The sequence below is a fragment of the Bacidia gigantensis genome (genome assembly GCF_019456465.1).
Source record: "Bacidia gigantensis strain McMullin 20006 chromosome Unknown contig_180, whole genome shotgun sequence".
In the NCBI taxonomy this organism is placed as follows: Eukaryota; Fungi; Ascomycota; class Lecanoromycetes; order Lecanorales; family Ramalinaceae; genus Bacidia; species Bacidia gigantensis.
This window is the reverse complement of record NW_025408596.1, coordinates 120,370-145,062: the sequence shown is the minus strand read 5'-3', so window position 1 is coordinate 145,062 and position 24,693 is coordinate 120,370. Positions and strand designations below refer to the sequence as shown.

Sequence of the window (24,693 nt, the reverse complement as noted above, 5' to 3'; positions counted from 1 at the left end):
GCTTGCGGCCAGTGTCGCCTCCTGACCGAAACCAGCTGTACTATCCCTTCAGCCAGAGCAGAGTACCCTCTGACTCCCGCACCATTTGGCAACGATTCTCCAATGGGGGGCGGCCGATAAGACAGTTCGCCCCACACATACCTAGTAGCGAGACCAGGAGCATTCAGCTAGGTCATTGATACGAGAGTCACTATGGCTTGTGATTCGAGCGATGAGACCTACGTAGCGCCATATGGCTGGTACAGCAACCACGACTGCGAGGGGTTGAGGCAACACCAACACCCAGCCTCTCCCCCATCTTTTTTAACCAAATATCACCCTCTGTAGACGACCAGCGTTGGCCTCCCTCACCAACTGGTATATCCAAGAGTCAAAATCAAGATGCATTTCTTTGATCGCGTTGTTGGAGCTGTGATCTCGGTCATTAGCTTCGTAACCTTATCACCAGTCCAACATGGCATCGAAAACCAAACGCCTCTGCAGCTCCCTAACCAGCTCCCAGAACCTGTTGACCGATACATGGAACCCGTCCGACCAGTTCAACACGCTATAGACTCGAGCTCCGATTCTGTGCCCTCTGATGTAGGACCGATCTTTGCACCCCCGGGAACTCCTGCGGAAGATGGCTTCCTATGCGATTATACGGCCATGTCATCTGATTGGGTGGCCTGCTCCAACACTACTCGAGAATGCTGGCTTGAGAATACCCAGACTCAGGAGCAATTCAATATCACTACACCCTACGAGGACCTAACACCCACTGGGATTCTGCGTCAATACTCTCTTGAAATAGTGGATGATTCTTATGATGCCGACGGCATGGAATTCAATGAGGCGAAACTTTTCAAGTACTTGGGTGATACAAAGCCTAGTCAATATCCAGGACCTTGGATTCAAGCTTGCTGGGGAGATACGTAAGCTTTCACTTCAAGGGTCTTTAGCATTGCATGGCTAATAGTAGTCTCAGCGTTGAGGTGTCTGTGACGAACAACATGGCGCATAATGGAACCTCTGTGCATTGGCATGTAAGTTACACCTCCGCTTTCCCATCTCGGCTTTCACTGCCTGTGAAACAATCTGGCTTCCTTGCAATCATCATGCTTCCAGTTTCTGACCACATGACAATCTTTAGGGTGTAAGACAACTACTGACCATGCATATGGACGGCGTTAATGGCATTACGCAATGTCCAATCGCGCCATTGGATACGTTTGTCTACAAATTTCGGGTCATGCAATATGGCAGCTCCTGGTATCACACCCATTACTCCGTCCAATACGCCGATGGTGCCGTAGGACCCATGACCTTTCACGGACCTATGTCTGCTGAGTATGATGAAGCGATCAGCCCTCCCTTGATCATGACTGACTGGGGCCATAACTCCGCGTTCGATGCCGTGTATCAGGGGCTTACTTCGCCAGACATCCTTCTAAATGGCCGTGGAAACGTAACTCAATTTAACAACGCTGTTCCTAACACGACAATTGTCCAGCCGCCGTATCAGAAAAGCTTCGACGGTGACCCGCCAACCAAGAAGTACCTATTTCGAGTGATCAATACTTCTTTTGATATGACCTTCATATTTAGCATCGACAACCACCTCTTGCAAGTTGTGAGTGCCGACTTTGTCGCGATTGAGCCTTATACCACTTCTTCCATTCTAGTAGGTATCGGACAGCGGTACAATGTCATCGTTGAGGCCAACCCAGTGAGTAACAACAACACTGGACCAATTGCTGCAGATGGCAATTACTGGATCCGAACCTTTACAGCCGACTGCGGAGGTCATCAAGGGGTCTCCCCGAACTATATGGAGACAGGTATTCTGCGGTACAATAGCTCAAGCCCAGCAACGCCCACAACGACGGAATGGACAGACTTCTCGCCACAAGAGTGTGGCGACGAACCTTATGCAAGTCTCATCCCGAAGGTGAACTGGACCATTGGAGATGCAAGCAATGGTCCTAATGGAGAGCAATTTGATCTATGGATTGACTTCAGGGGCAAATCAGTTTACCCGCTCGCAAAATGGACACTGGCAGCAGAAGTTGACGGCGGCGACCAATTTGATCCTATGAGAGTCAACTACAGCAATCCCACATTTTTGAACCTCGACACTGATGGGCCCTGGGTTAAGTCGTGGAGAATCGTGCCTGAAGATTATACCAGCACTGATTGGGTGAGGCTGACATTGCTATCTCTCTGTCTTTCCTCATTGTGTTTTCATCCACTAACTTCGACCTTTTGCAGATCTTCCTAGCCATTATACCTGGTTCATCTGGCAGCACTGGCGCGCATCCCGTACGTTCCTTCCTTTTCCTCATTCCTATCTTCCCCACACACGCTCAACTCTCCCTCCCCCCTCACTTTCCATCCATATAAACCCCTTTGACGAGCATACCCAGATCCATCTCCACGGTCATGATTTCGCAATCCTCGAACAAGCATCCAACAAAGCTTACCACCCGTCCACCCTAAACCTCAAAACCGACAACCCGCCCAGGCGTGACGTTGTCCTAGTGGACACATCCGGCTACGTCGTCATCGCCTTCAAAGCCGACAACGCTGGTGCTTGGTTAGTGCACTGCCATATCGCTGACCACATCTCTGCTGGACTTGGGATGCAGATTCTGGAGGACCAGCCGCTAGCGAACTCGACTTGGCCAAACCCCCTGGTGGGCCTGACACGAGTCCGGCTATTATCGAAGCGAAGAGAGTTTGTGGGAAGTGGAAGGCTTGGTATGGGGATGAGGGGAATTGGGCGGCACCAGGGGCGGCGTGTGGGCAGACGGATCCAGCGATGTGCTTTCAGGACGATTCGGGGGTGTGAGTAGGAACTAAGTGTTGGACTGAGTTGGGATAGATTAGTCGGTCGGTCGGCCTTGCTTCACGGTTGATTTTCCATTTCGATACGCATCAGGTAGTAGGTACAGAACATGGAACTTTCGAACAGGCAATGGAGGACGGCTCAGATAGAAGGAAAAGAAAATTCTACGATGGGGTGGATGTTGGTGTCACATGAATAAGTAATATATGGCAAACGTAATACTTACTCTTAGTACTGTGTAAGGAACCCAAGGGTATATGAGGAGCCTCCGACTATAGACACTCATTACTCCTTAACCTCCAATGCAAATCATATTACTCTAATAGTGGATGCCAAGGTTCAATCCAATTGAATACATTCGTGATCCTTATTTCCATCCGTCTTCTGTTGTAGAACACCCCCCTCCTCATTCTCCCCCCCCCATCCCAAAGAAAACTTTTCACGCCTCCGTCCCAATAAAATCATTCTTCCCCACCGGCACCCCACACATCCTGAGAATCGCATACGCCATACTAACATGAAACCAAAAATTCGGCATTGCGAACTTCGTCACATACTCATACGGGCCCGTCTCCCAGCGAAACCCGTCTGCTCGTGTAAGCACCACCTCTTTCGTCCCCGCCCTCCCCACCTCCGCCATCTCTTCCTCCTTCACCCCCTGCAGCAGCGCCATCGTCTTTTCCACCCGCGCGGTCAGCTCGGGGAATGTGCTTTCGTTGTCTTCCATTTTGAGGAGGGTGGGGTCGTGGCCTAGTACGCGCACGAGCGTGAATTTGGCCGTGTCGGTTAGACGCTGGATTTGGTAGGGGAGGCCTTGCATGTCGGGGTAGAGGCGCGCGTTGAGGTAGTAGGATGGCGGGGTGCCGGAGGAGAGGGAGTGTGAGGAGGCTTTTTGGAGTTGGTGCAGGAGGTTCGTCATCGCGCGGAGGTAGAGGGGGATGGTGGTTGTGTAGAGGTTGAATTGGGGGGGTTCTGGGGAGGACGTCATTGTTGACTTGCTGATACTGGGTGGGACTGGTGCGATGTTCAGATGTGGGGGGGAGAGAGCTGCTGTTTGGTTTGATGCAGTCGATTGTCTGTCGCGTGGAGAGCCTTTATAGCTACGGACGCGTCTGGGCGCGTGGAACGGTCGGGACGTCTCATTGCTCCGTCTTTGAGGCTGTCAGGCTAGGAAGAGCTGTGCTTTGAAATCATGCAGCATGTTGCCGTGTTAGCTTGCTGCCAAGTCGTCCATTGGGATGGGAAGGCGCTGATGGGCGTGCGCCAACGCAGGTCCGGTTGCCTTGCAGACAGCAATCCATCCGTGCCGAGGTCAACGCGGGGTCACTTGGCAGTCGTGAGGATAGTAATCAACCGCAAGATGCTGCCTCCACTAGGTAAGTGATGTTGTAGACGCTTGGAAGTGGGCAGCCGTCAGAATCAGCCCCCATCTTAAGCATGTGCTAGAAGTGACATTTATACCCGAGTCTTTCTCAGGTTCTTGTTGGGAAGACTTGCCGGCGAGACGGGCAACAAGATAAACCACTATGAGCCCAAACCAAGGAAGGAGCACAATGAATGAAGCGTACAATACTCAAGATTCACTATACTCAATCTTTGGACTCATTGGGGGGTAATTGGAGACTGGGCTTGATGTTGGCTATTTGCATGCGCATTACACCTCATGGATGCGTAGCTTTGCGAATGATTGCTTGGCGCCAAGCAAAGAGAAACGACGTCAGAGTCTCGTCATCGTGTTTTCAACATTCACAATTGAAAATGGACTCTTCAATATGTCCCGTTTGCTCACCCGTGCCACATTGCCCAGAATACCAACACATCACAACCTCACTGCCGAAGTCTCATCAACACGTGTCCGCCTTACAGCCCGACTGAAGCCATCCACGCCCGTCCCTCGAAGAGCAGCTTTTCAACACAGAATGTCTTCAAATAATGCAGATCTTGAGATCTCGAACCTCTTCAATGTGAAAGACCGCGTGGCATTAGTCACAGGTGGAGGTAATGTCAGCTGTTTGATAATTAGAGCCTCACTAAACAATGGCAGGATCCGGTATTGGATTGATGATTGTGCAAGCCCTGGCAGTCAACGGAGCAAAAGTCTATATCGTTGGTCGTACAGAGGAGAAACTTGAAACAGTTGTAAAGGCACACGGTCAAAATATTGCTGGCGAGATCATTCCAATCACAGCCGACATAACTTCAAAAGACGATGTCGCCAAGCTGGCGAAAGAGATCGAGTCACGCGAAAAGTGCCTCTGTGTGCTCGTCAACGGTGCCGGAATAGCAACAAGCAAGCAAGCGCCATATGGTGAGACTGGCGAGGAGTTCAAGAAGAATCTCTTCGAACCTGAGAGCGCGAACTATGACGATTGGGCCGATACATACAAGACGAATGTGACGCAATTATATATGATGACTACCGCATTCCTCCCACTCCTAGAGAAAGCTACAGAGCACAACCCTGGATATTCTGGCACAGTGATCAATATTACCTCCATTTCCGGCAGTGTCGCCAAATCGCAGGCTCATTTTTCATATAATGCATCAAAGGGTGCCGCAGATCATTTGACAAAGCTTTTAGCTTCTGAAATTGCGAATCATGGGATGAAAGTTCGTGTCAATGCCATTGCTCCTGGAGTGTTCCCGTCGGAGATGACGACACAGGAGAGTGATGATACAAACCAAAAGAGTTCGCTGCCAGCTGAGAAATACGCCCATTTGCCTGCTCGTCGACCAGGCAATGATAGGGACATGGCTAATGCGGCGATATTCATGGTGACAAATCAGTATTTGAACGGGCAGATTGTGGCCGTGGATGGTGGGTATTTGCTGAAGTTTGGGCGGTGAACAAGGGATTCAGTAGGCACAGTAGGCAGTAGCTCTCTGGGCCCTAGGCAGCTTAAGTCAATAGCTTCTGATAATTTAGCTTACTCAGAAAAACTTGGCGACTTTCAGCAGTCACTTCAATTAAGAACCAATTGAATACGTATAAAGTGCATGATGCATTGACTGCAAAACAAATTACAGGGGTGGGTGAATGTCTTGCTCATGCAAGTCGTCAGATTCGTGATTAGCAATCTATTTGATTTGAATCAGATAAAGAGCTGCTGATTGTCCTACCAGCAGTCCAGTCTAGCGTTAAAACCCAAGTCGTTGAAATCGTGTTCTGTACTACCAAGATGTGACGATCATGTCTCGACAGTCTGTCAAAGTCAAGCGAAATCATGAGACTGCAAGCTCCCGAAGGAAACTGCAGACCACGAAATCTTGAGCTGATCTGGTGTCTAATGCTGGACGTTAAGAAGTGCCTTCTATTTCCAGGTATGCACATCACAACAATGATATTCAGCAAGGCTGATTAAGCCTGGTTTTGCCTTGAACAATAAGGAAGACCCCAGATGCGTGACTCAAGTGAAGCAAAGAGTGTCAAACATTTCCTCACATCACCGGACAATGCTAGTCTTTCCAACACCATCAAACTCAATAATTATTCTATTGTTTTCTTACTTGCTCTTCTTTAATTGCCCGGTAATTGCCCATCATCCTGCAGTATCGATCTCATCTTCAAAGCATTACCACGTCTTACCCTCAATCCTATGTTACTAGATTTTCTACTCAAACAAGAACAATGATCGACCCAAAAGAAGCGCAATTACAATCTTCGCCGCCCTGGTCTCCCGTCGCCACTACAAAACATATCACCGACATCCCTGTCACTCATTCCACAGACATCAATGACACCGCTGCCGCTGTCCCCCAACTCACGCCCACCGCCCCTCCTCCAAACTCTAACAACTGCACTCTCCCCGTCACCGACCCCCCACAACCACCCCAACCTCCTCAACCGCCACCCCAACACATCTACTGCCTCACCTACAACACAACGCGCTTCCCCAGCGCCCACCCCCGCTTCGGCGGCATCGGCCTAATCGGAACCTACAGCTCGCTTTCGCGCGCCCAAGAAGTCGGACGAGGCTGGTTGCTGGCAAGGCGGTATTATTGCCGGCAGAGCATCGTGGAGACGGTGGAGGATGCGGGAAGGAGGCCGAGGGCGGGGCATGTGATGGGGATGATGGCGCTGGGAGAGAGGTTGGGGAGACGGGGGGGTTTGAGGTGGAGGAGGGTTGATGGGGGAGATGGAGGGGAGGGAGGGGAGGGAGGGGAGGGAGGGAGGGGGGAAGGATGAGGGGCTTGGGGAGCAGTTGGGGGGAGGCCAGGAGAAAGGAGAGAATAGTGAGGGGGTTGGGGAGGGAGAAGGTAAGGGGTGTGAGATACATGAGAAGTGCGAAGGCGAGGACAAGGGCGAGGTCAGAGGTGGAAAGGCTGATATGGAGGTTGATGGATGCAAATGGGGAGGTGAGGGACTTTACGAGGGTAGGAAGGGCGGGAGAAAGGCACTTTGGGGCGCGAGAATCGTGGAGGGGGAGAGTGTATGCTATGCGGCTATTAGTAAAAGGGTTGTTGATGGGGATGATATGTTTTGAGGTGTGAAGGGCATAGTGTGGAGATTGGAAAGGTCTTTTCCTTGATATTTAGAACTGGGTATGTGTCTACGATGCTACGCCCATGGGCTTCTCAAGTTAAAAAATGGGACACGATGTGGCTAGAAGATAAGAATTTTTAATTTCCGTCGTTCTCGTACGAAGTTTATGTTGGACGACTTCATTGATGTGGTCCTCGTCACTTGATTTTCCAAGGTTCTGGTGACAGCGCGATCGATGGTGAGGATCAGAGTTCGGCCAAGTGTTGCTGGATAAGTGAATAAGGACAAAGGAGTGTACGTGCATCCACTTAGGCGTAAGATTTCTATTCACTATGGCGAGTGACGTGTTTGCTTGCTCTTGGCGTGTGGAAAAATTGTCCTAGTGATCGTACGAGTTCCGGTTCTGACACTTTTTCATCATACACTACTCTTCTCACTTTGGGTCGAACCAAGCTGAAGTCTTCGCAATTGAATCTGGGCACAAGTTCACCTACTGTGGATCAACCCCGTTCGCTACATCGTGAGTCTACCGGTTCAATTATCCGATCATCCAAGAGTCATTGACTGTGCTCATTATCGAAAGTGAAATCAAGTCTAGAGTCATCGAACTACGCTATGAACACCCCCGCGTCTCCCCTCGGTACCCTAGGTCGAATCCCTCTTGAAATACGACGCCAGATATACGAAGAAGTATTCGCAAACGGCTATCTAATTGCACACACGGAGCGCCTACCAGGCTTTACACACAAGGAGATGAGACTGAGCATCTTGGAAGTGTCAAGAACGATACATGCAGAAGCTATTACAGAACTCAACAAATCTTGGACGGCCAAACAAGTTTTGATAGAGCTGCGATACTGCGAGGACTTCAACTTTGGCGCCATTGCCCCTGGAAAGGATTTGTCAGCTATCAGGGATGTCAAGATCAACGTTTGTGCTGACTCCCTTCAAATTTTTAAGATATGGTATTTCAACCACTCGCAACGATCGCCAACAATTCGACGGATGCACCATCCTTTCGCAGAAGACTGGGAGATTCGGTGGAGGATGTCTTTCGTTATGATGATAAACGGTTTAGGAAGCATCAAGAAATGTGAGATTTCTTTCATCCTCAGCAAATTTAAAGAACAAACTTTTCCAGAAGTCTCCCTACACCGGATCTTGAAAGAGGAAATGTTTATGCCGCTCAAAAGTCTAGAGCAGGTCACAACTACAGTCGATTGTTGTAATTGGCAGGATGCATCACCCTCCTCATCGGAAGCATGGGGAGATGGAACCCCCGACCCGTTTTTCATGGCGATGGTACCTAGATTTAGGAAGACATTCATGTTATACTTAGGGGAATGCACAAGTATGAGGGTAGAGGAACCTTCCAACAAGCCTTTTTTCTCCAGGGCCTTCTTTCACTTCCATCCACGTGCAAGCGGCATGCACAAGGTTCAACCCTGGAGTGTTCAGTTTGTGCAAAACCATGGGCCTTGATTCAATAGATCGACTGGTGATGGTAGATCCCACAGATGTCACAGAAATGTTATGGGGAGGACTTACGACTCGAAGCAAAGCAGGCAAGGTAGTTTGGTGGTTCGTGCAGGGTCGGGTCACTTTCACTCATCCAGGCAACAATAACGAAATACAAGGTTTCCAGTACAGGGTTACTTTCTCTTTAAAGAATACACTTCAGCATAATTATGACGAACGGGAGCTTAGTCGATCGCCCATGACTTCTCTTCAGGGGTTAACTCTCATTCATATATACAGTCTCTCAAAATTATGTATCGAGCAGACTTCTTCCCTCTAATATTCTTTCAGCTCGCAATATCTTCCGTTGTATGTAAGGTATCAGTCTTTACTGGCAAGATTGAGTCTTTGAGAGACCCCGTAATTGGTAAAGTGCTAGTATTCGCAGCCAGTGTTTCTTTTCTCTTTAGCGTAGTTGATCAAGTCTAGACACGTTTTGATCTCTGATTGCCCCACATTTCTTTGAAGCAGAGTCTTTACCGCTCCTGCTGCGGCTACCCATTGCAAGCGGGGGATCGCGGTGGCATTTGACCGCCTTTGCCAGCAGACATACTAAGAGACAACCCATTTGAACAAAGACTGGCTTGATGTTGTGTACGCAAAAATACTATCGTGTGTGCTATTCCGAAGATGAAATCAAATACCACTCACAATCTCCTCCTTTGATATGCCCTCAGTGGAATGCAAACCCGGCATCGCTGCCATGTATCTTTAATGCACTCTGCCGATTGTCAGATTGTCTTTTTCAAAAGTTTCTTCACCAACAAAACGGGACAATTCTGGCGTTCAAGGGGATCAAGCCAGCAAACTTTCAAAAAGTAATGCTTGCTTTCGTTCTTTGTCTACAGAGATTATAAGTTCCAGCTCAAAGACATACGATACTCTAATTCCTCAAAACAGCAACAATTCTTGATACATCCTTCAACTTCTCGTTAGATCCCTCAGCTTTTGCAACGACCTTTCGATATCTCTACCCTAAGCAAAATTATGGACTCTTCTCCCGAGGAAGCCGTGACCGGAAGTGGTCCCCTGAGACCATCGTTGAGAGAGCGCAGGAATCTGAATTTAGCGGGGCTAGACGTTGGTGACGAGTTTCACGAAGACGATCCGCCACGCACCCTAAAAGGCCATGAGAGTTCCTTGTCAGACACTGAATTCAAATCTCAGGAGGACGAAGTCGACATGAATCCAGCGAAAAAAAATTCCTTCGACGAGATATCTGAGGTATTGAGTGCGAATAGGGGAGGAAAGCGAAAAGGGTGACTTATATTCTTTTACCACGTTGTCCATCTCGCTGACCAAGTCTCATGAATCCAGACCAGAGATAGACTCAGACGCAGACGAGAGTGAACGGTCAAAGCGATCTAAAGTTGATAAGCTGCCTACGTGAGTCACGATCACTCTTGACATCAGTAATACTTACTCACAAACGACTAGTGAGACGAACGAATCAAATGATAACATCAGTGAAGTCGACAAGCCAGACGACAACCTCTCGAAGAAAGGGAAAGGAAAGGACAACGGAGACCAAGAACAGAAATCCGACGAACCAATCACTCAGCAGCCGTTACTCGACAAAGCTATTTCCGATGTCCTCAATAAGCGAGAGCGGTGGATCCTTCTGACCAATCGCCCCAAGAAAGGCCAGGATATCGATGCAGCTAGTCCTCTCGAAAACATCATGATTAATAGGGGAATCTTCACCTCTCTATCTATGGCCAAGAAAGAAGGCAAACGTCTAGCCACAGAAGATCTGACATGGCGAGAGGTCGGTCAAAGCAAAATAATTCAGCATCAAGACGGAGCCGACGGGAAGAAGTTGTGGGTTAAAATCGAACCAATTGCTAAACATAACGACCCAGAAGCAGGAGAGGCTACAACAGAGGGTGAAGGTGGTAGCGAACACAAGCCTTTCGAAGTCCCTGATACTCAAGGGGGAGGAAATAATGACAGTGCTGGCGAAGGCCCGTCGAAGAAGGCTGCGAATCCACGTAAGAAGAGAACTACACCAGCGGCTGCAGGTCCGAGCAAAACTAGGAAGATGGTTGCTACTGAGGCGGCGGGAGGTGAAGAGAAAGTTACCCATAGCTATGGCCTCCGGAATCGGTCTGCGCGGCAGGATCAAGACGCAGGCGATGGAGGTGAAGGGAAGGTGGAGGCGAAGGTGGAGAAGGGGATAAAAGGCGCTGGGCAGGCTGAGCTTCTGAGTAGCACAAAGGCGAAAGGCAACAGTAGGAAGGGTGGCAAGGGTGGGAAGACAGGCTAGTGAGGGGATGAGGTCGGGCAAAGGCGAGTGGGCATATAAATCATTTAGATTGGAAAAGGGTGGATTTGTTTGGAATTTGACTTACGCTTATAGATCGGGTGCTTTAGACAGGTATGGTACAAATGGTATTGTGATATCAAGCTGACCTGCACCGTTTCTTTGCCTATGCTCTGCCCTATTTGGTTGAGGTCTCAAGGAAATGCACTTCCATTCCCATCTGCCGGGCGAAAGAGCCCGCCATTAGCCAGAACGCCAAAACAAGCAAAGGGCAACTCCATCCAGTAGGCCTAAAGCCTAACAACATTGCCCTTTCGAAGGCAATTTCTTATACCGGGGGAAGAAAACATTGCCTGTCGCCAAGATATCACCGTACATAAGTCGCCACCAACTCTAAAGTCCCCCAGCACCACGCACCACCGCTATCCTTCTCACACAACCCCATATAACTCCTCCCCCCTCCCCCTGCACCATGAACAGCGAGCACTACTGGCACCCCACGCCCATCAGCAACAACCCAACCCCCTACCAAATCTGGATCGTCACCTTCAACACAACTCGCTGGCCGAACCGTCCGGGCCACACCTTCCCCACCTTCGGCATCATCGACATCCACACCAACTTCCCGGACGCGAGGGCGTCAGAACTAGGCTGGCTCGTGCACCGCTGGTACTGGCGGATGAGGAAAGCCGTTGCGGAGACGCCGGACCGGCTGGCGAATCTTGCGGCCGAGGATCGGCGGAATTTGGATGAGGGGTGGCGGTTTGCGAGCAGGGAGCATAGTCGTAGGGAGAGGATATTGCAGGGACATCATTGGAGTTGCTGTGTGGAGGTTGGGGAAGCTACGGATCCGGGGTATGAGATTGTGGAGGTTTGTGCGGAGAGATGGGTTGCTCCTTGATGTGGGATACTTGTTTGAGGGTGCAAGGGTTATTCGTTCAGCACTCAGAGGCACAAGAGCCGTGGATAATCTTATTCAGCGATGGTTCGTTCATGATCTCTCGATACGTCTTGGCAGTGATCTAAGGTTCTTCTTGCATCATGTAACAGATACATGCCACCACATGTGTTTTACAACCTTCAAGCTTTACACACTTTATCAAAACGTCGCACCAAAGCCTATGCAACTCTCATCAGCATCTAGATACTCTTATTGCAGTATCCCACAACAACTTGGGGGCATGGCTGTGGGGAAAAAACAGATACTGACCTCAAAATCACATCCACTCAAGCTCCCAAAGACCTCATGTTTCCCCAGTTTCTCAATCGTAACCCTAGGACTACTGATGCCAAACGCCACTCTCGCCAGAAAATTCGCATCGTCTCTCACACTCGTTGCTTTTAATATGGCTTTGATCTTGTCCTCGTTTATCGCATCTTTAGTCACCATTTGACCTCTCGAATACTCCACAGCCTTGCCAGTAATGCACCAATTGCAGTGCTCGCATTTCCCCGACTCGACCAGTATATCATCGCCGAAATGCCTCGCGAGCTTCGTGGAGATGCATTCTGAAGCTGTGAGAAGGTCGATGACCTGCTGCACGCGCTCCATGTCGCTCCGTTCGCGTGCCTTGATTTGCTCGTAAATACCTTCGATGATGTCATCCTTCTCTGCTTGCGTCTTAGGAAAGGGATTGACGATTCGAAAGCGGTTGACTACGCCGCTGGGTGATAATTCGATGGCGCCGGAATCGTGCCATTGTTGGAGTTTTCGAACTGCGTCTTCCCTTGGGAAACCGCCTGTGAAAGCTGCTACGTCAACATCGATCTGCGTCCATTTCTTGGTTGTCTTGCTGGTTTTCTTGAGTGTGGATGTGACTTTCGAGCTGTCGGCCGTCTTCGCCTCGAATCCAGAGGATCTTGTGTATTTATAATTGGAGTATTTAGGAGTGATGGCACGAATAAGGGAAAAGCGCAGTTCTAGTTGAGCGTTGAGTAGACCTAGAGCCGCTAGCTATTAAGATGTTAGCGAATTGCGAGACTCAGGCACCCCATTACGTGGATTTCATATACCCTGATGTCCCATTCTCGGGACTCGTCATTCAAATGACGCTCAATTACATCGCCTGTCTTAGAGAACTTGTACATCTCTAGGATCTCACCAACAAGACCATTGATGCTTCGGAAGCTCGGTATGTCTGCTCTCGACCATTCCTCCATGATCCGGATATCGTCGTGGCACAGGTACGCTATGCATGTGCTAGGCAAGCCATCGCGGCCAGCTCGACCAATCTCCTGACTGTAGCCTTCGATAGATTTGGGAATAGCAAAGTGGACGATGTTGCGTATGTCGGCCTTGTCGATGCCCATTCTGTGAAGGTTAGCATTGGAAAGAGCGGATTACTGAGGCATCGCTACCCAAATGCAATGGTAGCAACTACCTATAGATTTGTCAAAGAGTGTTGCGGGCGACACGTGCGGGTAGAGACTTACGATCTGATCCTTTGAAGCCATGAAAGTTTCTTGTGTTGATGTCCGTTTTTCAGTAGACATGCCGGCATGATACTCAAGTACCTTGAGTCCGGCCCGCCGAAGCTTCATACCGACGTCTTCAGTTTGCTACCATCTCACAGTCAGCCTGATTTCTTGAGAAGAGCGCCAGGTCTGCTGCGAACTTCATGAGTCTGGACGTAGATAATTGAGGAGCCATGATTTTGACGTAGGAACTTGATTAAGGCTGAATCTTTCTCTTCTCGCGAAGAGAAGGACTGGATCATCAACTGAAGGCTATCATTTTGTTAGTCGGACCATATCTTACTCCTCAACAATACCATACGCACTTTGGGCGATATGTCGGCGTTCGAAATACACCATTTTTGTCAACGTCAAATGCAGCACATATGTCGTTGGTGACATTTGGTGTTGCCTGGCTTGTTAGCACAATTGGTCATTTGACCAAATTGTCAACCTACGGTGGCTGTCAGACAGAGCGTCCTCTCCGCCTGAATTTCATGCGTGAATCGTGCGACTGGGACTGTCAGCCTAAAATACTCAATGTCCACATCAGGGACAGAGCTGCAGACTTTTCAAATAGTCAGGCCGGAAAGCATGACCCCATTCTGAGATGCAGTGGGCTTCATCGATGGCTACAAGGCGGATCCTGGTATGGCTTATCATTTGAATGAATCCTTCGTTATTGAGTCGTTCTGGTGCAACGTATCTAGATCTATCGTCAACTATTGGCGCTTGCATACGGCCTTCGCCCCGTGGAGGCCTACAGTAACTTCAAAGTCCCATTGCGCAATTTTTCGCTTGCATCCAGCCATGATTCTCTTGACTGGCTGGAATCCATGGCAGCCGCTGAGATACCACGTTTTCGCAGCATATCAACTTGATCCTAGACAGAGTTAAACCTGTCAAGCGCAAGGCGCTGGTGAATGGTGGGACATACTTTCATCAAAGCGATCAGTGGACTGACTACAAGGGTGACTCCTTTACCCGCAGGCCGGCCACATTGGATGTCATATTCGTCAAATGATAATGCTGGTATTTGATACACAAGGCTTTTACCACCACCCGTGGGGAACACAACAACTGCACTGTTGCCAGATAACAGTCGGGAAATTGCGTTTGCCTGCTTTAGGCGGAAATCCGCAAAATTCCAGTACTTGGACAGAATGGTCTTTGGGATTGCGAAGGATGGATCTTGATCATCATGCTTGATTCTCTTAGGCTCGGGGGAGCTGGATCGTCGGACAATCTCTTCTTACTAGACTTTTCAGCTGTCAGAAAGTCTTGATCATCAACGTCACCAAATTCGTCCTCGTCAGGTGTGTCAGCCAGTGCGAGACCCATGGCATTCGACGTTGCTGAGACTTTGAGCAAGCTCTCAGCAGGATAGCAAGCGAAAACAGAGTAAGACCAAGGGAGGTAAATGGAGGAAAGCAGACAGGAGAAGGTGGACTGGAACACGTATTTGACGCGTCTGCACGTGCAGTAGTCTCGTATCAAAATCAGCGTATTTTCAATACTTGCCTTGAGTCGGCGAGAGCGCCTATAAGCCCCTGGAGAGCCTCCCCTCAGCTCACGATGTCTTGGCCCCAGGAGCCCCCTTTCTTACCACCCGTATAATACACACGATTTATTGTTATTTAAACGCGTTACTAATCGCGTACAACCTGAGCATCTTTCTCTTCACCAAGCCTACCGCACTGCCTACCACTGTCCTTGACATGGCCTCCAGTTCCCGTAAGCGATCACACGCCTTGGTAGAGTCATCTTCAGCAGCCAATCAACTACCCGCTCCCACCTCAAAGGTCCAAAAGACTACTGACATTCGGACCCTGTTTGCCGGCAAGCCAGCAGTAAACGGACTCGCAGACGAAGCCCAAACAACAAGCACGCACTCTACGGCATCGAGGTCCTCCACAAAGAAATTCAAGAAGAGCTCATCGTCCTCTGCCACAAAGACATCCTCCAATCCCACCAAGAAGCACTACCTCACAACTATCGCAGCGATTGAGAAGAAACTCGCCGTCCTAGACAAGATCTGTGTGAAACAGGATCCCAACAACAAGTTCGGCGTAACTTCTGACGAATACGCCCAAACTATGTCTACATTCCTCCCCGCGGTGGACGAGCTTCTCAAGCTCTCGCCCTCAGGTCAGGCCACCGCTCGGGCTTTCAACCTCCTACTCTACATGGGCGAACACGCCTATGCGGACCTTTGGCTTAGCTTCAGGATGAGTGGATATGGAGAGTCGGAGCCTGAGTATGAAAAGATGGACAAGGTTATGATAGAGGTGATTGGCCGATTGGAGAAAGACCTAGAAGACAGTGCTGTTGGCAGTAAAGCAGGTGGAATCATGGCAGGAGCGGCGGCAGAGAAGAAACGCTGGAATCCTGACACGGATGCTGATGTTGGAGAGTTCAAGACGCGCAGACCGAACAAGCAACAGAGAGGGTGGTTGCTGAAGCAAAGGACAGCATGGGAGAAAGAAAGGTTGAGACAGAGGCGTGAGAAGAGGGAGGAGAGTGAAGCAAAGGCTCTGTTCAACTTGGGTTTGACACACTTGAAAGAGGACAGGGATGAGATTGCGCAATATGGGCTTAAGGGGTACTTTGTGAAAAGCATCGAGAAGTTGGAGAAGTTGACAGGAGTGGAGAAGCCCGAGGCGAGATCGTAATACAAGAGCGATATTATTTTCGGGCCCTGGAATGCTACTCTGAAGAAGTTATAGAAGACCATAGAGGTAGGACCCATCATTGAGGTATATTCACATCTTATTGTGTCATCCCTTGCCCGTTGCCCCACTTGACCGAGCACTGATGGCCAGGAGAAAGAGCAAAATGCCAGCGGTGGCGAGGCTACCATTCAGTCTCTGAGATCCGCTGGAAAACATTGGCAGATCTCTGCCTGCTCTCTGAGTGCGTACGATGGATCCGAGTTCGAGGACACGGTGTACGGTTGTGCTGTTGTAACACCTTCAAGAAGGGCAGTGCTCAAGGCGGCTGGTCCTTTCTATTCGTTGACTCACACTCCATTGCATATTTGTTCAACGCCACACAAAGTCACACAAGGCTTGTCATACGCTAATCTAGTAGCCATTAAACTCACACCCCCTCTCCGAACAAAGTCTCGATTCAACACTCAACCTTAGATATTGCAACAACATTGCAAGCCCACAGTCGACCTGACGATTCGATTAGCAAAGGGAAGGCACGATGGGCAATACAAACTCTACTCCTGCTCCAGAATCAGAGCCCGCCAGTCCTCCAAGGTCACCGACACCACCCCGTGCACCTACACTTCCGATACCACGAATGGCTCCAATGCCAGCCATGCCAGAGATGCCTCAAACATCCCCAATCCCAAATACCCCGTCCCCAAACGAACACCGCCAGCGTAACACAGTCATCACCACAACCCACGAAGCAGTCCGGGGCACCTACACCCTCAGCGACTCCCTCTCAATCACCACGCTCTCCGGCTCCATAAACATCACCATCACCCTTGACCCCTCACAACTCTCCAACCCAAACATCACCTACTCACCCCATCTCACCCTAAAATCCACCTCCGGCTCCATCCGCGTGACCATGAAAGACGCCCTCCCTAACTCCAGCACTCATCTCCTCCTCTCAACAAATCTCAAGACCATCTCTGGCGACATCATCGCCACCATGCCGCACAGCAGCGAGACCACCATACTTACAACCTCAGGCAACGTCAGTGCCCACCTCTTCACCTCCCTCCTAACGCCCCGCGAAATCAAGAGCCACATGGGCATCGAGACCATGTCCGGAGATGTGCACTACACCCTCTCCGGGCCGCCAGGCTGCAAATGCGATTTTGGCGCCGCGTTCGATATCCAGTCGCGCATTCGCACCGTCTCAGGCGGGGTGGAGTGTAGATACCCCACGCATTTTCCGGTGAGGGCGGATATGCGCTCCATGGGTGGCGTGGTGATGACGCGTTGGCCGACTTTGTGGTGGGAGCCGAATGGGAGTGGGAGGGGGGTGTTGTGGGATGGCAGGGATTGGAGAGGGCGGAGAGTTTGTTGAGGGTTGAGAGTATGAGTGGGGTGGTTAGGTTGTTTGGGGAGGAGTGTGGTGTTGTGGTTGATGGGGAGGGGCAGGGGGAGGGGGAAGCCAGCGTGTTAGATGAGCGAGGCGGTTCATTAGTGACTGGCTATTCTTTGGGTTGACCTTGGACACTTGAGGGGAGGTTTTGAGGATTGTGTCATGGTGTTAAGACTTGTCCGATGAAAGGAATATTCATGCTATGAGTACGCATTTCAATGAGGTGGCGGGTCATTCAGCAAGCCTGCGCGTGGTGTGTTTCTTGTGAAATAATCTTATGGCCTCCGTCTAAGCCAGAGTAACCTGTTTGCATAGCAACACGACAAAGCTTTCTTTTCCCATACCCTGCCCATTAATTGAATCCACAGCTTCAAATCTCTGCAAACTTCGGATTCGGAATGGGTTATCCAAATCGCTTGATTTACCTTGGCTATTGTCCATCAGACTGCATCACTGAGTCAAAGCGCAAGGTAGCTTTGCCTTCGAAAGAATGCTTTCCCTTCGGCTTCCGTTCGACAGTGATACTAGAGCATGGCCCTAGGAAACTTTCAATGCCCGCGCGAAGCCTGGGTACACCTTCTTCGAACTCTGTCTTAGTCACATCCAGCCACTGAGGGTGACCCTTTCGTGGCGTTGGTACCCAGGGCACGTAGTAGATATACGTAAAAACAATTTTCCTCAAGTCTCGAATCTCCTCGAGGAAATTTTCAAGCCCCATTTTCGAAATCAGTCACCCGAGTCTCGTAAAAGGCTGGCTATTGATGGTTTCAAGCTCGATGTGCAGATTCTGCAGGTTTTTGTACAGCCCGATGGCTTTGGGCATACAAGCCATCCATCTGCGATCTGGCTCTATGAAATCAGGAAATGGATTTCTGACTCTGTCATGTCTTTTCGTGCCGTCTATGATGATGCTCAGCGTAGTGTTGATCCCCTCGGCGCCACGACATGTTTGTAAGTTGTCCGGATTGGCGGCGATAGTCTTGAATCTCGTCTCCACTAGAGACTGGCCGTGTGTGTAGAGGACGTCTTTGACTTCGGCACGAATGGCTTTGTTCGTTGTTAGTACGCCTAGGGTCGCGCGCTTGCGTGATGTCCACGGGATGCCTGTCCTGTTGCATAGAATATAGCCCTGTGATATGACTATTTGGTAGATCAGAGCGCGGATCTCGGTCGAGAGCTTGCTCAAAGCACCGTGGGCGTTTATTGTGATGTCCATATTCTTGATATACCGAGCTGTTTGAGAATGCTGGGGATGTGGTGAATGTCAAGGGGTAAAGATTGAGCGGGGTTGTCACGGCATATGTGCCATTGACACTTCTGTTAACACAATATTCAACGGGCAATGGGGCAAATGGTGGCAATCGCCTTAGGATCACGTGCCACAGGCCTTTCTGGCTACGACACTCGCAAATTTCATGCCAATGTCAGTTCATCACACCTTTGGTGCCTTAATGACCACTAGAACGATCATCAAAGAGAGTCATATCGGAAAAATAGTGCGACGATCTTTCGTGAGGCTACGACTAATTTGCAGTTACAGCCAATCCGAGCACATTTTTGTCCGATATATTCAATATCTTGGGACATAGCTTCTACGATTGATATCACATCAATGTATGAAAGTGTGCGGCAGAATGCATACGCGTTTAAGGATCTATATATCTGATCTGTGCAAGAAATTTCATACTCTGAATAAAACTCTTCCCCTTCAATCAGAACTGTGAGAATACTACACGGCCTCCGACATGTGTCTTACCTTCTTATTGGTAGACTCAGGGCTAGTCAAAGTGAACCGCTTCATCACGCCTTCTATGCATCATAATTGCAGTGTTAGCTAAGATGCATTCGCCAGCATATAGCGATATGTCCAAACCCCTATCCCTTCGCTTTCTGTATCCTCCGCCTCCATTCTCATTAGCATATGCTCATAGTACGAGCACTTAGGACGCTGTCTTTCGGTCGAAAATAGAACGACAACTCGTCCTGTAAAGTCCCAGTCTTTCCCAAGCCGCCGTCCATCGTGAAGCGTTGGCATTCTCCCAAATGCGCTCCGAACATTTCACGGACCCAGGCAGCGATTCCATCGAACATGTATGCGCGCACAGAAGACCATCTATGGGCGCCAAAAGCCAGCTTGGTGTTGTCGAATGTTACTTTGACAGTCACCGTCTCCAACATCCGCAACTGTTCTAGGAGTGTGTCAATTTGTAAACTTTCAGGCGCGTTATGCTCCTTGGCAGTGTCCATTCTCGAATTGATATTCATGACGATGTTGATAGTCAAGTTCTTCAAGTCTTTGTACAGTCCAACTGTGTTTCGTACAGAGACTATGCGCAGCTGATTCTGGGCCGAGTAATGCATTTTGAGTCGCTCATGAATGAACCTCGATTCAGGCTCCCAGCGTTTCCTTGCGCCAGAATATTCAATGAGTGTTTCATTGAGTTCATAGCCTTGTGCATTTCTCAAGAGCATGTCGTCGCCGCGAATTTGTGTCCCAAAGCAGATCTCCACGACAAATTGTCCATGAAGCTGCAGAGCTTTTCTGACCTCAGCATAGATCGCTTTGTTTACTCTAAGGACACCTAGCTCTGCTCGCTGGTATGTAGAAAGTTGATTTTCTACTTTGTGGAGCATGATACAGCCTTGTGCTATCGTGTATTCGTAAATGATGTCCCTGATTTCGACTGGTAGCTTGGTCAGTGTGCCGCAGCTACCTGCCGCAACATCATTGTTGTTCGCCATGTCTGATGTCAGGACCTCGATTATCAAATCCTATGTGCCCTTTTATTTGATTCTGTTATTGACACAACGTTTTAGGTGTCAAGCAATTGTAGCGAGTGTGTGTTTTATTGTTCGTGAACACGACACCAAAGGGGTTCTTCACACAGATCTCCATGGCAGGTATATGAAACGTTTAAAGCCCAGATACTCCTCCTTTCACGCTGTGAATGGCGCATTTTTATCACATAAGTCAACACTGTGCCAATAATAGGCGACTCATACTACTTGAATTCTTGTGAACTCCATGAGCAACTCTTGTTCTATCTAAAACTCTCTGTTCCCATTCGCGAAGACCGGACTTTCCTAGTCAATTGACTATCTATCTTCTTTCTCATGGCATTTACATATAATCTCAGGGTCACAACTGCATAAGTTATGCTTTATGTAAGAGCCTCCTACAGCCGGGCTCGCATCCAAAAAGTGGAGAATGATCTTGCCGGTAAAGCTAGTTTGAAAGTGACCCTCCATACTTCCACACACCTGGACAGCGTAGCATGGTCCTAAGTGTTCCACAAAATATCCTTGAAGCAATAGTACTGCTTTTCGCACAGTCATACTTTTAATCTCCTCTATTCGATCCTCGTATCCCCTCAAACATGGATTACTCTCATGGCAAGTCACGTTGATCGTCACACTCGAGAGTCCCTGAAGTTGCTTGAGAAATGTATCGAAATGGAGTCCTCGTGAGATCCTGGCCATGTCATCGCTGATTGATCTCATGGATATCGGAATCTCAATCTCCAAATGCTTCAGGTCTCTGCCCACGCCAAGGTCCCGAGCTAGAGATGCTAGCCATTCGCGTTTTTGGTCATTGGGATAAGATTGGTCGAGGCTTGGTTCGTGTTCTAAGGCATTGGGCCAGCAACCGTCAAACGAAATCCGTAACTTAGCGTGATGCCCATAGGCTTCTCCACTTGCCGTCAGAGTTTCTTCGCTAGGAACGTTATGCCTACGTTCGCTGATGTAGACTTCGATTAAGTATTGCCCGTGCAAGCGCAAGGTGTCTTGAACTTCGGCATGAATAGCGCTGTTGACACTCAAAATTCCTAGCTGTGTGTGTTCAAAAGACTTTGCTGACCCTTTAGTTCTGTCACACGCAATGAAGCCGCCAAGTACTATATTCTCATAGATGAGATGTCGGATCTCAGCTGGGAGCTTGCTTAGGGTCCCGAAGGCGTTCGATGGTATGTCCATATTCATTGCAGTAATGGTCCCGCGATATCCAGATCTTACCTGCAATGTGTCGATTTGGAGGACTGGTACAAGTGTAGACGTAGAGGGGCGCAAGAAGAGGAGAGTCATAGATTGGTAATTGGGTAAGATTGCATTATTGGAAGGAAGAAACTATCTAGGGGCCATGAGAGCTTATATAGTACTCCTGATCAACACTTGATCATGTTGGTGTGAGTGTAGTATCACGTTTGCTGTGTCTACTTACCTGTGAAATCAACACAGAGAATCTAGTCTTTGTCCGCAAACGGCACAACAGTCATGATGAGAAATGATTCGAATGGCCGTACTTTCCTCTCGAGTGGCACGACTTCTCCTACGCTGTGGTACAGTGCACTTTTATCGATAGAGATAGTACACGGGGAATTCATATGAAAGAGTACTTGAATTTGCTACCTTTTGTACTACTTAGCATCAAGATTCAGTGGCAAAATCCTCAAACTTTCTCTCTTTGTGACGCGTATTCTTCTCTTCCGTGTCCTTGCGTCCCTGACTCGATCTCACTTGCTGGACATGGTCTGATCTGCCTGCGATGTGCTCCACTTCACTACCTAAAGTAGATCTGCTGGGTCTGGTCTAATAACATCTGGAGATATCGGTCTTCCATGATTGGGTCAACAGCGTCGCTCTCAAAAACTGCGGAACGTGGATGAAAGGTGAGGGTAGCACTTTGCGTAAAGTCTCCTTCCGAAAAATCCTCGACACTTGTACTTTCACACCAATCGAAATATTCCGTTCTTCCACATGGGCCCAAATACGACTTGAACGCCCTTCGCAAGTAAAGCATTGACTGGTGTAAGCTTGGCTCCATCCGCTCTGTTGTTGCACGTGATTGATCAGGATAGTCCCAATCACAGCTCGCTACTGTGATGGTCACTTGCTCGAGATCCCGAAATGACCAGCACATCTCTTTTAACGGTAGTTCCAGTACATTCAAGGGCTGAAAATATTCATCGGTGACTGGGTTGAGTATGATGGCAAGCTCACAGGTCTTGAGATTGGTCAGTTGGTCGAATAATTTTTGCCAACTTTTCACCCATGTCCCCTCCGAAGGCGGTGAATGCTCCCCGGCGATACCATGTGGTGGACATTGTTTGAGTACACCTCGAGCGATGTAATCCTCAATTATAGCGTCAACGTCTTTCCAATCCACGTATAGGTCAAACATCACGTGTTGAGTTGCGGAAAGATTCCTTTGACGGAGAGCCTCTAGTCGGTCCAGCTCTTCGATCCCATGGCCAAAGAATCCATCGCCATACACCACCTGAAAATGGACACGTGCATCTCGATCCAGTACTTTTTTTACTTCTAGATATACCGCGCGTGACACCTGCAAAATCCCCAATTCTTGCCTTGAACGGTAAAGCTTCCCGATATCATCTTCAGAGCCGACAATAAACCCGTCTGCAATAACCTCCTTGTAAATTTGATGTCGGAGCTCGAGCGCTAGGTTGCCTAAAGTACCGAGAGGTGACGGCGGTTTGTCCATCGTGCAATGAAGTGTGTTGAAAGATGTCTGTGGCAAACACGAGGACGTCAGGTGGCCATCGTATTTGTCAGTGTCTGGAGTGGGTGAGTATGCGATAGAAAGCGTTGGTCGAAAGAAAGTTACGAAGGAGAAAGTGAAGAAGGAAGACGACAAACGAGTTCGACACTTCAACTACCCCACCTTTGAAGTGTTGAAGTGTCGATGACGCAGCTTGTACTACTTGAATATGTACCTACAAAATAGCTGTCAAGAGTAGCTTATGGTAGTCTTTATACGCGTCCTCTCTGCTTTCCCGACTTAAGTCTGTACTTTGGAAAGCATGCGCGCACTTCTGCACGAAAGGTTTGGATTAAAATTTGTCTCTACCGAATGAACTAGGGGGAGAAACGACTTGAAGAAAGCTACTCTCAATTTTTCGAATTCCCAGTGAGATCATTCAGAGCAGAGACTAAGTGTCACCGTCCTTTTGGTCACCATGCAGATCTGCATGTGGTGTTGATCTCATTCCATTGTTCAATTCCACTCCACTGGCTTATGTATGTCGCTGATATTTGCTCCTTCCCCTCCCGTCGACCTGGTTCATCCTGTCCCAGTATCTTCTGCAAATCGTGCTCTTGATGAATTCCTATTCTTAGTCGTCCTTCAAGTCAGGTCTAGAGATAGACTACAATGAATGAAAGCGAAAAGCGACTAGGTAAGACCTCTCGCCTTTCTGATCAATGCTTGTGCTTTGACACGGGCCCAGAATAGATTCCAGAATGTCACGAAGAACATTAGCGTTCGCTTGTAGATTCTTTCTATTCCTGTCGGCCGTCCTCTCATCGCTGCATGGTACCGGTCTGTACCAATCGCAGCGACAAAAGCTGACTACAACAGTCGAAGGCTTACTCCAAGACGTCAAGATAGCTTGCAAGGGAAGCGATTGAGTTTGTGGTGGAAGTGCAAGTCTGACAAATCTGACGTCGAGTATGAATGATATCTCACACGATTGTACACTCTTAAAATGATACATGAGATGCTGAAAGGATGAAGTCCAATCTTTTGGCCAATCTTCCGCTAAGCCAAAAATGTGCATTCTCACCCTCGGCACCGAAATGCAGAGCTTGACGTTCTGTACTCTTGATGTGTTCTCTCCGAGCTTGATCTCGCTGAATGAGAAGTTCGGCTCAAAGCGCAAGTCGTAGATTGCAGTAGCCTTTGCAATGAACAGGTCTCTTGATTCTTCACGAATTGCATGGCTCGTTGTAAGAAGACCTGTTTCTGTAGCCTCATGTACCACTCCAGGCAGCTTTTCCGAATGCCCTACGTATGAGCCATCTTCAAAGACATTGCCATAGATATGCTGTCGAATTTCGCGGGGTAGCTTGGAGAGTGTGCCGTATGCAGGTGTTGTAACCTCCATGATGATTCGCGGCGCTTCCGCAGGAACTGAAATCACAACGTCGGTCAGTAATATGTCAGATCTTCAGGAACAAGACGTCCTTACCTTGCTTTGTCTTCTGGAAGGGGTCTGGAGATCAATGTAATGGAGGTAGTGAAGAAAGAAGGACCGAATGGAAGAGCGCTAGAGAGAGGTGTTG

At 48.9% G+C, this 24,693-nt stretch overlaps 14 protein-coding genes across 14 annotated transcripts; 6 read left to right on the top strand and 8 right to left on the bottom strand.

Annotated features, from left to right (window-relative positions):
• Positions 1-381: 381 nt before the first annotated feature.
• Positions 382-2,830, top strand: KY384_002966 (uncharacterized protein; the record flags this gene model as incomplete). The annotated part of the gene is made up of 6 exons (XM_044811487.1): positions 382-914; positions 968-1,025; positions 1,133-2,179; positions 2,251-2,301; positions 2,406-2,575; positions 2,650-2,830. The coding sequence occupies 6 exons, from the start codon at positions 382-384 to the stop codon at positions 2,828-2,830; spliced, it is 2,040 nt and encodes a 679-aa protein (XP_044670620.1).
• A 436-nt stretch (positions 2,831-3,266) lies between these two features.
• Positions 3,267-3,815, bottom strand: KY384_002965 (uncharacterized protein; the record flags this gene model as incomplete). The annotated part of the gene is made up of 1 exon (XM_044811486.1): positions 3,267-3,815. One exon carries the CDS (start codon positions 3,813-3,815, stop codon positions 3,267-3,269), a length of 549 nt encoding a protein of 182 aa, XP_044670619.1.
• A 1,049-nt stretch (positions 3,816-4,864) lies between these two features.
• Positions 4,865-5,674, top strand: KY384_002964 (uncharacterized protein; the record flags this gene model as incomplete). Its single annotated transcript, XM_044811485.1, has 1 exon — positions 4,865-5,674. The coding sequence occupies one exon, from the start codon at positions 4,865-4,867 to the stop codon at positions 5,672-5,674; it is 810 nt and encodes a 269-aa protein (XP_044670618.1).
• Positions 5,675-7,925: 2,251 nt separating this feature from the next.
• On the top strand, positions 7,926-8,792 carry KY384_002963 (uncharacterized protein; the record flags this gene model as incomplete). Its single annotated transcript, XM_044811484.1, has 1 exon — positions 7,926-8,792. The coding sequence occupies one exon, from the start codon at positions 7,926-7,928 to the stop codon at positions 8,790-8,792; it is 867 nt and encodes a 288-aa protein (XP_044670617.1).
• A 1,023-nt stretch (positions 8,793-9,815) lies between these two features.
• Positions 9,816-11,094, top strand: KY384_002962 (uncharacterized protein; the record flags this gene model as incomplete). The annotated part of the gene is made up of 3 exons (XM_044811483.1): positions 9,816-10,087; positions 10,146-10,214; positions 10,266-11,094. 3 exons carry the CDS (start codon positions 9,816-9,818, stop codon positions 11,092-11,094), a joined length of 1,170 nt encoding a protein of 389 aa, XP_044670616.1.
• Positions 11,095-12,190: 1,096 nt separating this feature from the next.
• KY384_002961 (uncharacterized protein) lies at positions 12,191-13,584 on the bottom strand (the record flags this gene model as incomplete). Its single annotated transcript, XM_044811482.1, has 5 exons — positions 12,191-12,210; positions 12,259-13,045; positions 13,105-13,402; positions 13,450-13,472; positions 13,525-13,584. The coding sequence occupies 5 exons, from the start codon at positions 13,582-13,584 to the stop codon at positions 12,191-12,193; spliced, it is 1,188 nt and encodes a 395-aa protein (XP_044670615.1).
• Positions 13,585-14,305: 721 nt separating this feature from the next.
• Positions 14,306-14,886, bottom strand: KY384_002960 (uncharacterized protein; the record flags this gene model as incomplete). Its single annotated transcript, XM_044811481.1, has 3 exons — positions 14,306-14,428; positions 14,483-14,736; positions 14,802-14,886. 3 exons carry the CDS (start codon positions 14,884-14,886, stop codon positions 14,306-14,308), a joined length of 462 nt encoding a protein of 153 aa, XP_044670614.1.
• Positions 14,887-15,263: 377 nt separating this feature from the next.
• On the top strand, positions 15,264-16,217 carry KY384_002959 (uncharacterized protein; the record flags this gene model as incomplete). The annotated part of the gene is made up of 1 exon (XM_044811480.1): positions 15,264-16,217. One exon carries the CDS (start codon positions 15,264-15,266, stop codon positions 16,215-16,217), a length of 954 nt encoding a protein of 317 aa, XP_044670613.1.
• A 538-nt stretch (positions 16,218-16,755) lies between these two features.
• Positions 16,756-17,881, top strand: KY384_002958 (uncharacterized protein; the record flags this gene model as incomplete). Its single annotated transcript, XM_044811479.1, has 2 exons — positions 16,756-17,440; positions 17,787-17,881. The coding sequence occupies 2 exons, from the start codon at positions 16,756-16,758 to the stop codon at positions 17,879-17,881; spliced, it is 780 nt and encodes a 259-aa protein (XP_044670612.1).
• A 462-nt stretch (positions 17,882-18,343) lies between these two features.
• On the bottom strand, positions 18,344-18,829 carry KY384_002957 (uncharacterized protein; the record flags this gene model as incomplete). Its single annotated transcript, XM_044811478.1, has 1 exon — positions 18,344-18,829. One exon carries the CDS (start codon positions 18,827-18,829, stop codon positions 18,344-18,346), a length of 486 nt encoding a protein of 161 aa, XP_044670611.1.
• A 698-nt stretch (positions 18,830-19,527) lies between these two features.
• On the bottom strand, positions 19,528-20,355 carry KY384_002956 (uncharacterized protein; the record flags this gene model as incomplete). Its single annotated transcript, XM_044811477.1, has 1 exon — positions 19,528-20,355. One exon carries the CDS (start codon positions 20,353-20,355, stop codon positions 19,528-19,530), a length of 828 nt encoding a protein of 275 aa, XP_044670610.1.
• Positions 20,356-20,709: 354 nt separating this feature from the next.
• KY384_002955 (uncharacterized protein) lies at positions 20,710-21,594 on the bottom strand (the record flags this gene model as incomplete). The annotated part of the gene is made up of 1 exon (XM_044811476.1): positions 20,710-21,594. The coding sequence occupies one exon, from the start codon at positions 21,592-21,594 to the stop codon at positions 20,710-20,712; it is 885 nt and encodes a 294-aa protein (XP_044670609.1).
• A 577-nt stretch (positions 21,595-22,171) lies between these two features.
• On the bottom strand, positions 22,172-23,113 carry KY384_002954 (uncharacterized protein; the record flags this gene model as incomplete). The annotated part of the gene is made up of 1 exon (XM_044811475.1): positions 22,172-23,113. The coding sequence occupies one exon, from the start codon at positions 23,111-23,113 to the stop codon at positions 22,172-22,174; it is 942 nt and encodes a 313-aa protein (XP_044670608.1).
• A 690-nt stretch (positions 23,114-23,803) lies between these two features.
• On the bottom strand, positions 23,804-24,515 carry KY384_002953 (uncharacterized protein; the record flags this gene model as incomplete). Its single annotated transcript, XM_044811474.1, has 2 exons — positions 23,804-23,980; positions 24,195-24,515. The coding sequence occupies 2 exons, from the start codon at positions 24,513-24,515 to the stop codon at positions 23,804-23,806; spliced, it is 498 nt and encodes a 165-aa protein (XP_044670607.1).
• Between the last annotated feature and the right edge of the window lie 178 nt (positions 24,516-24,693).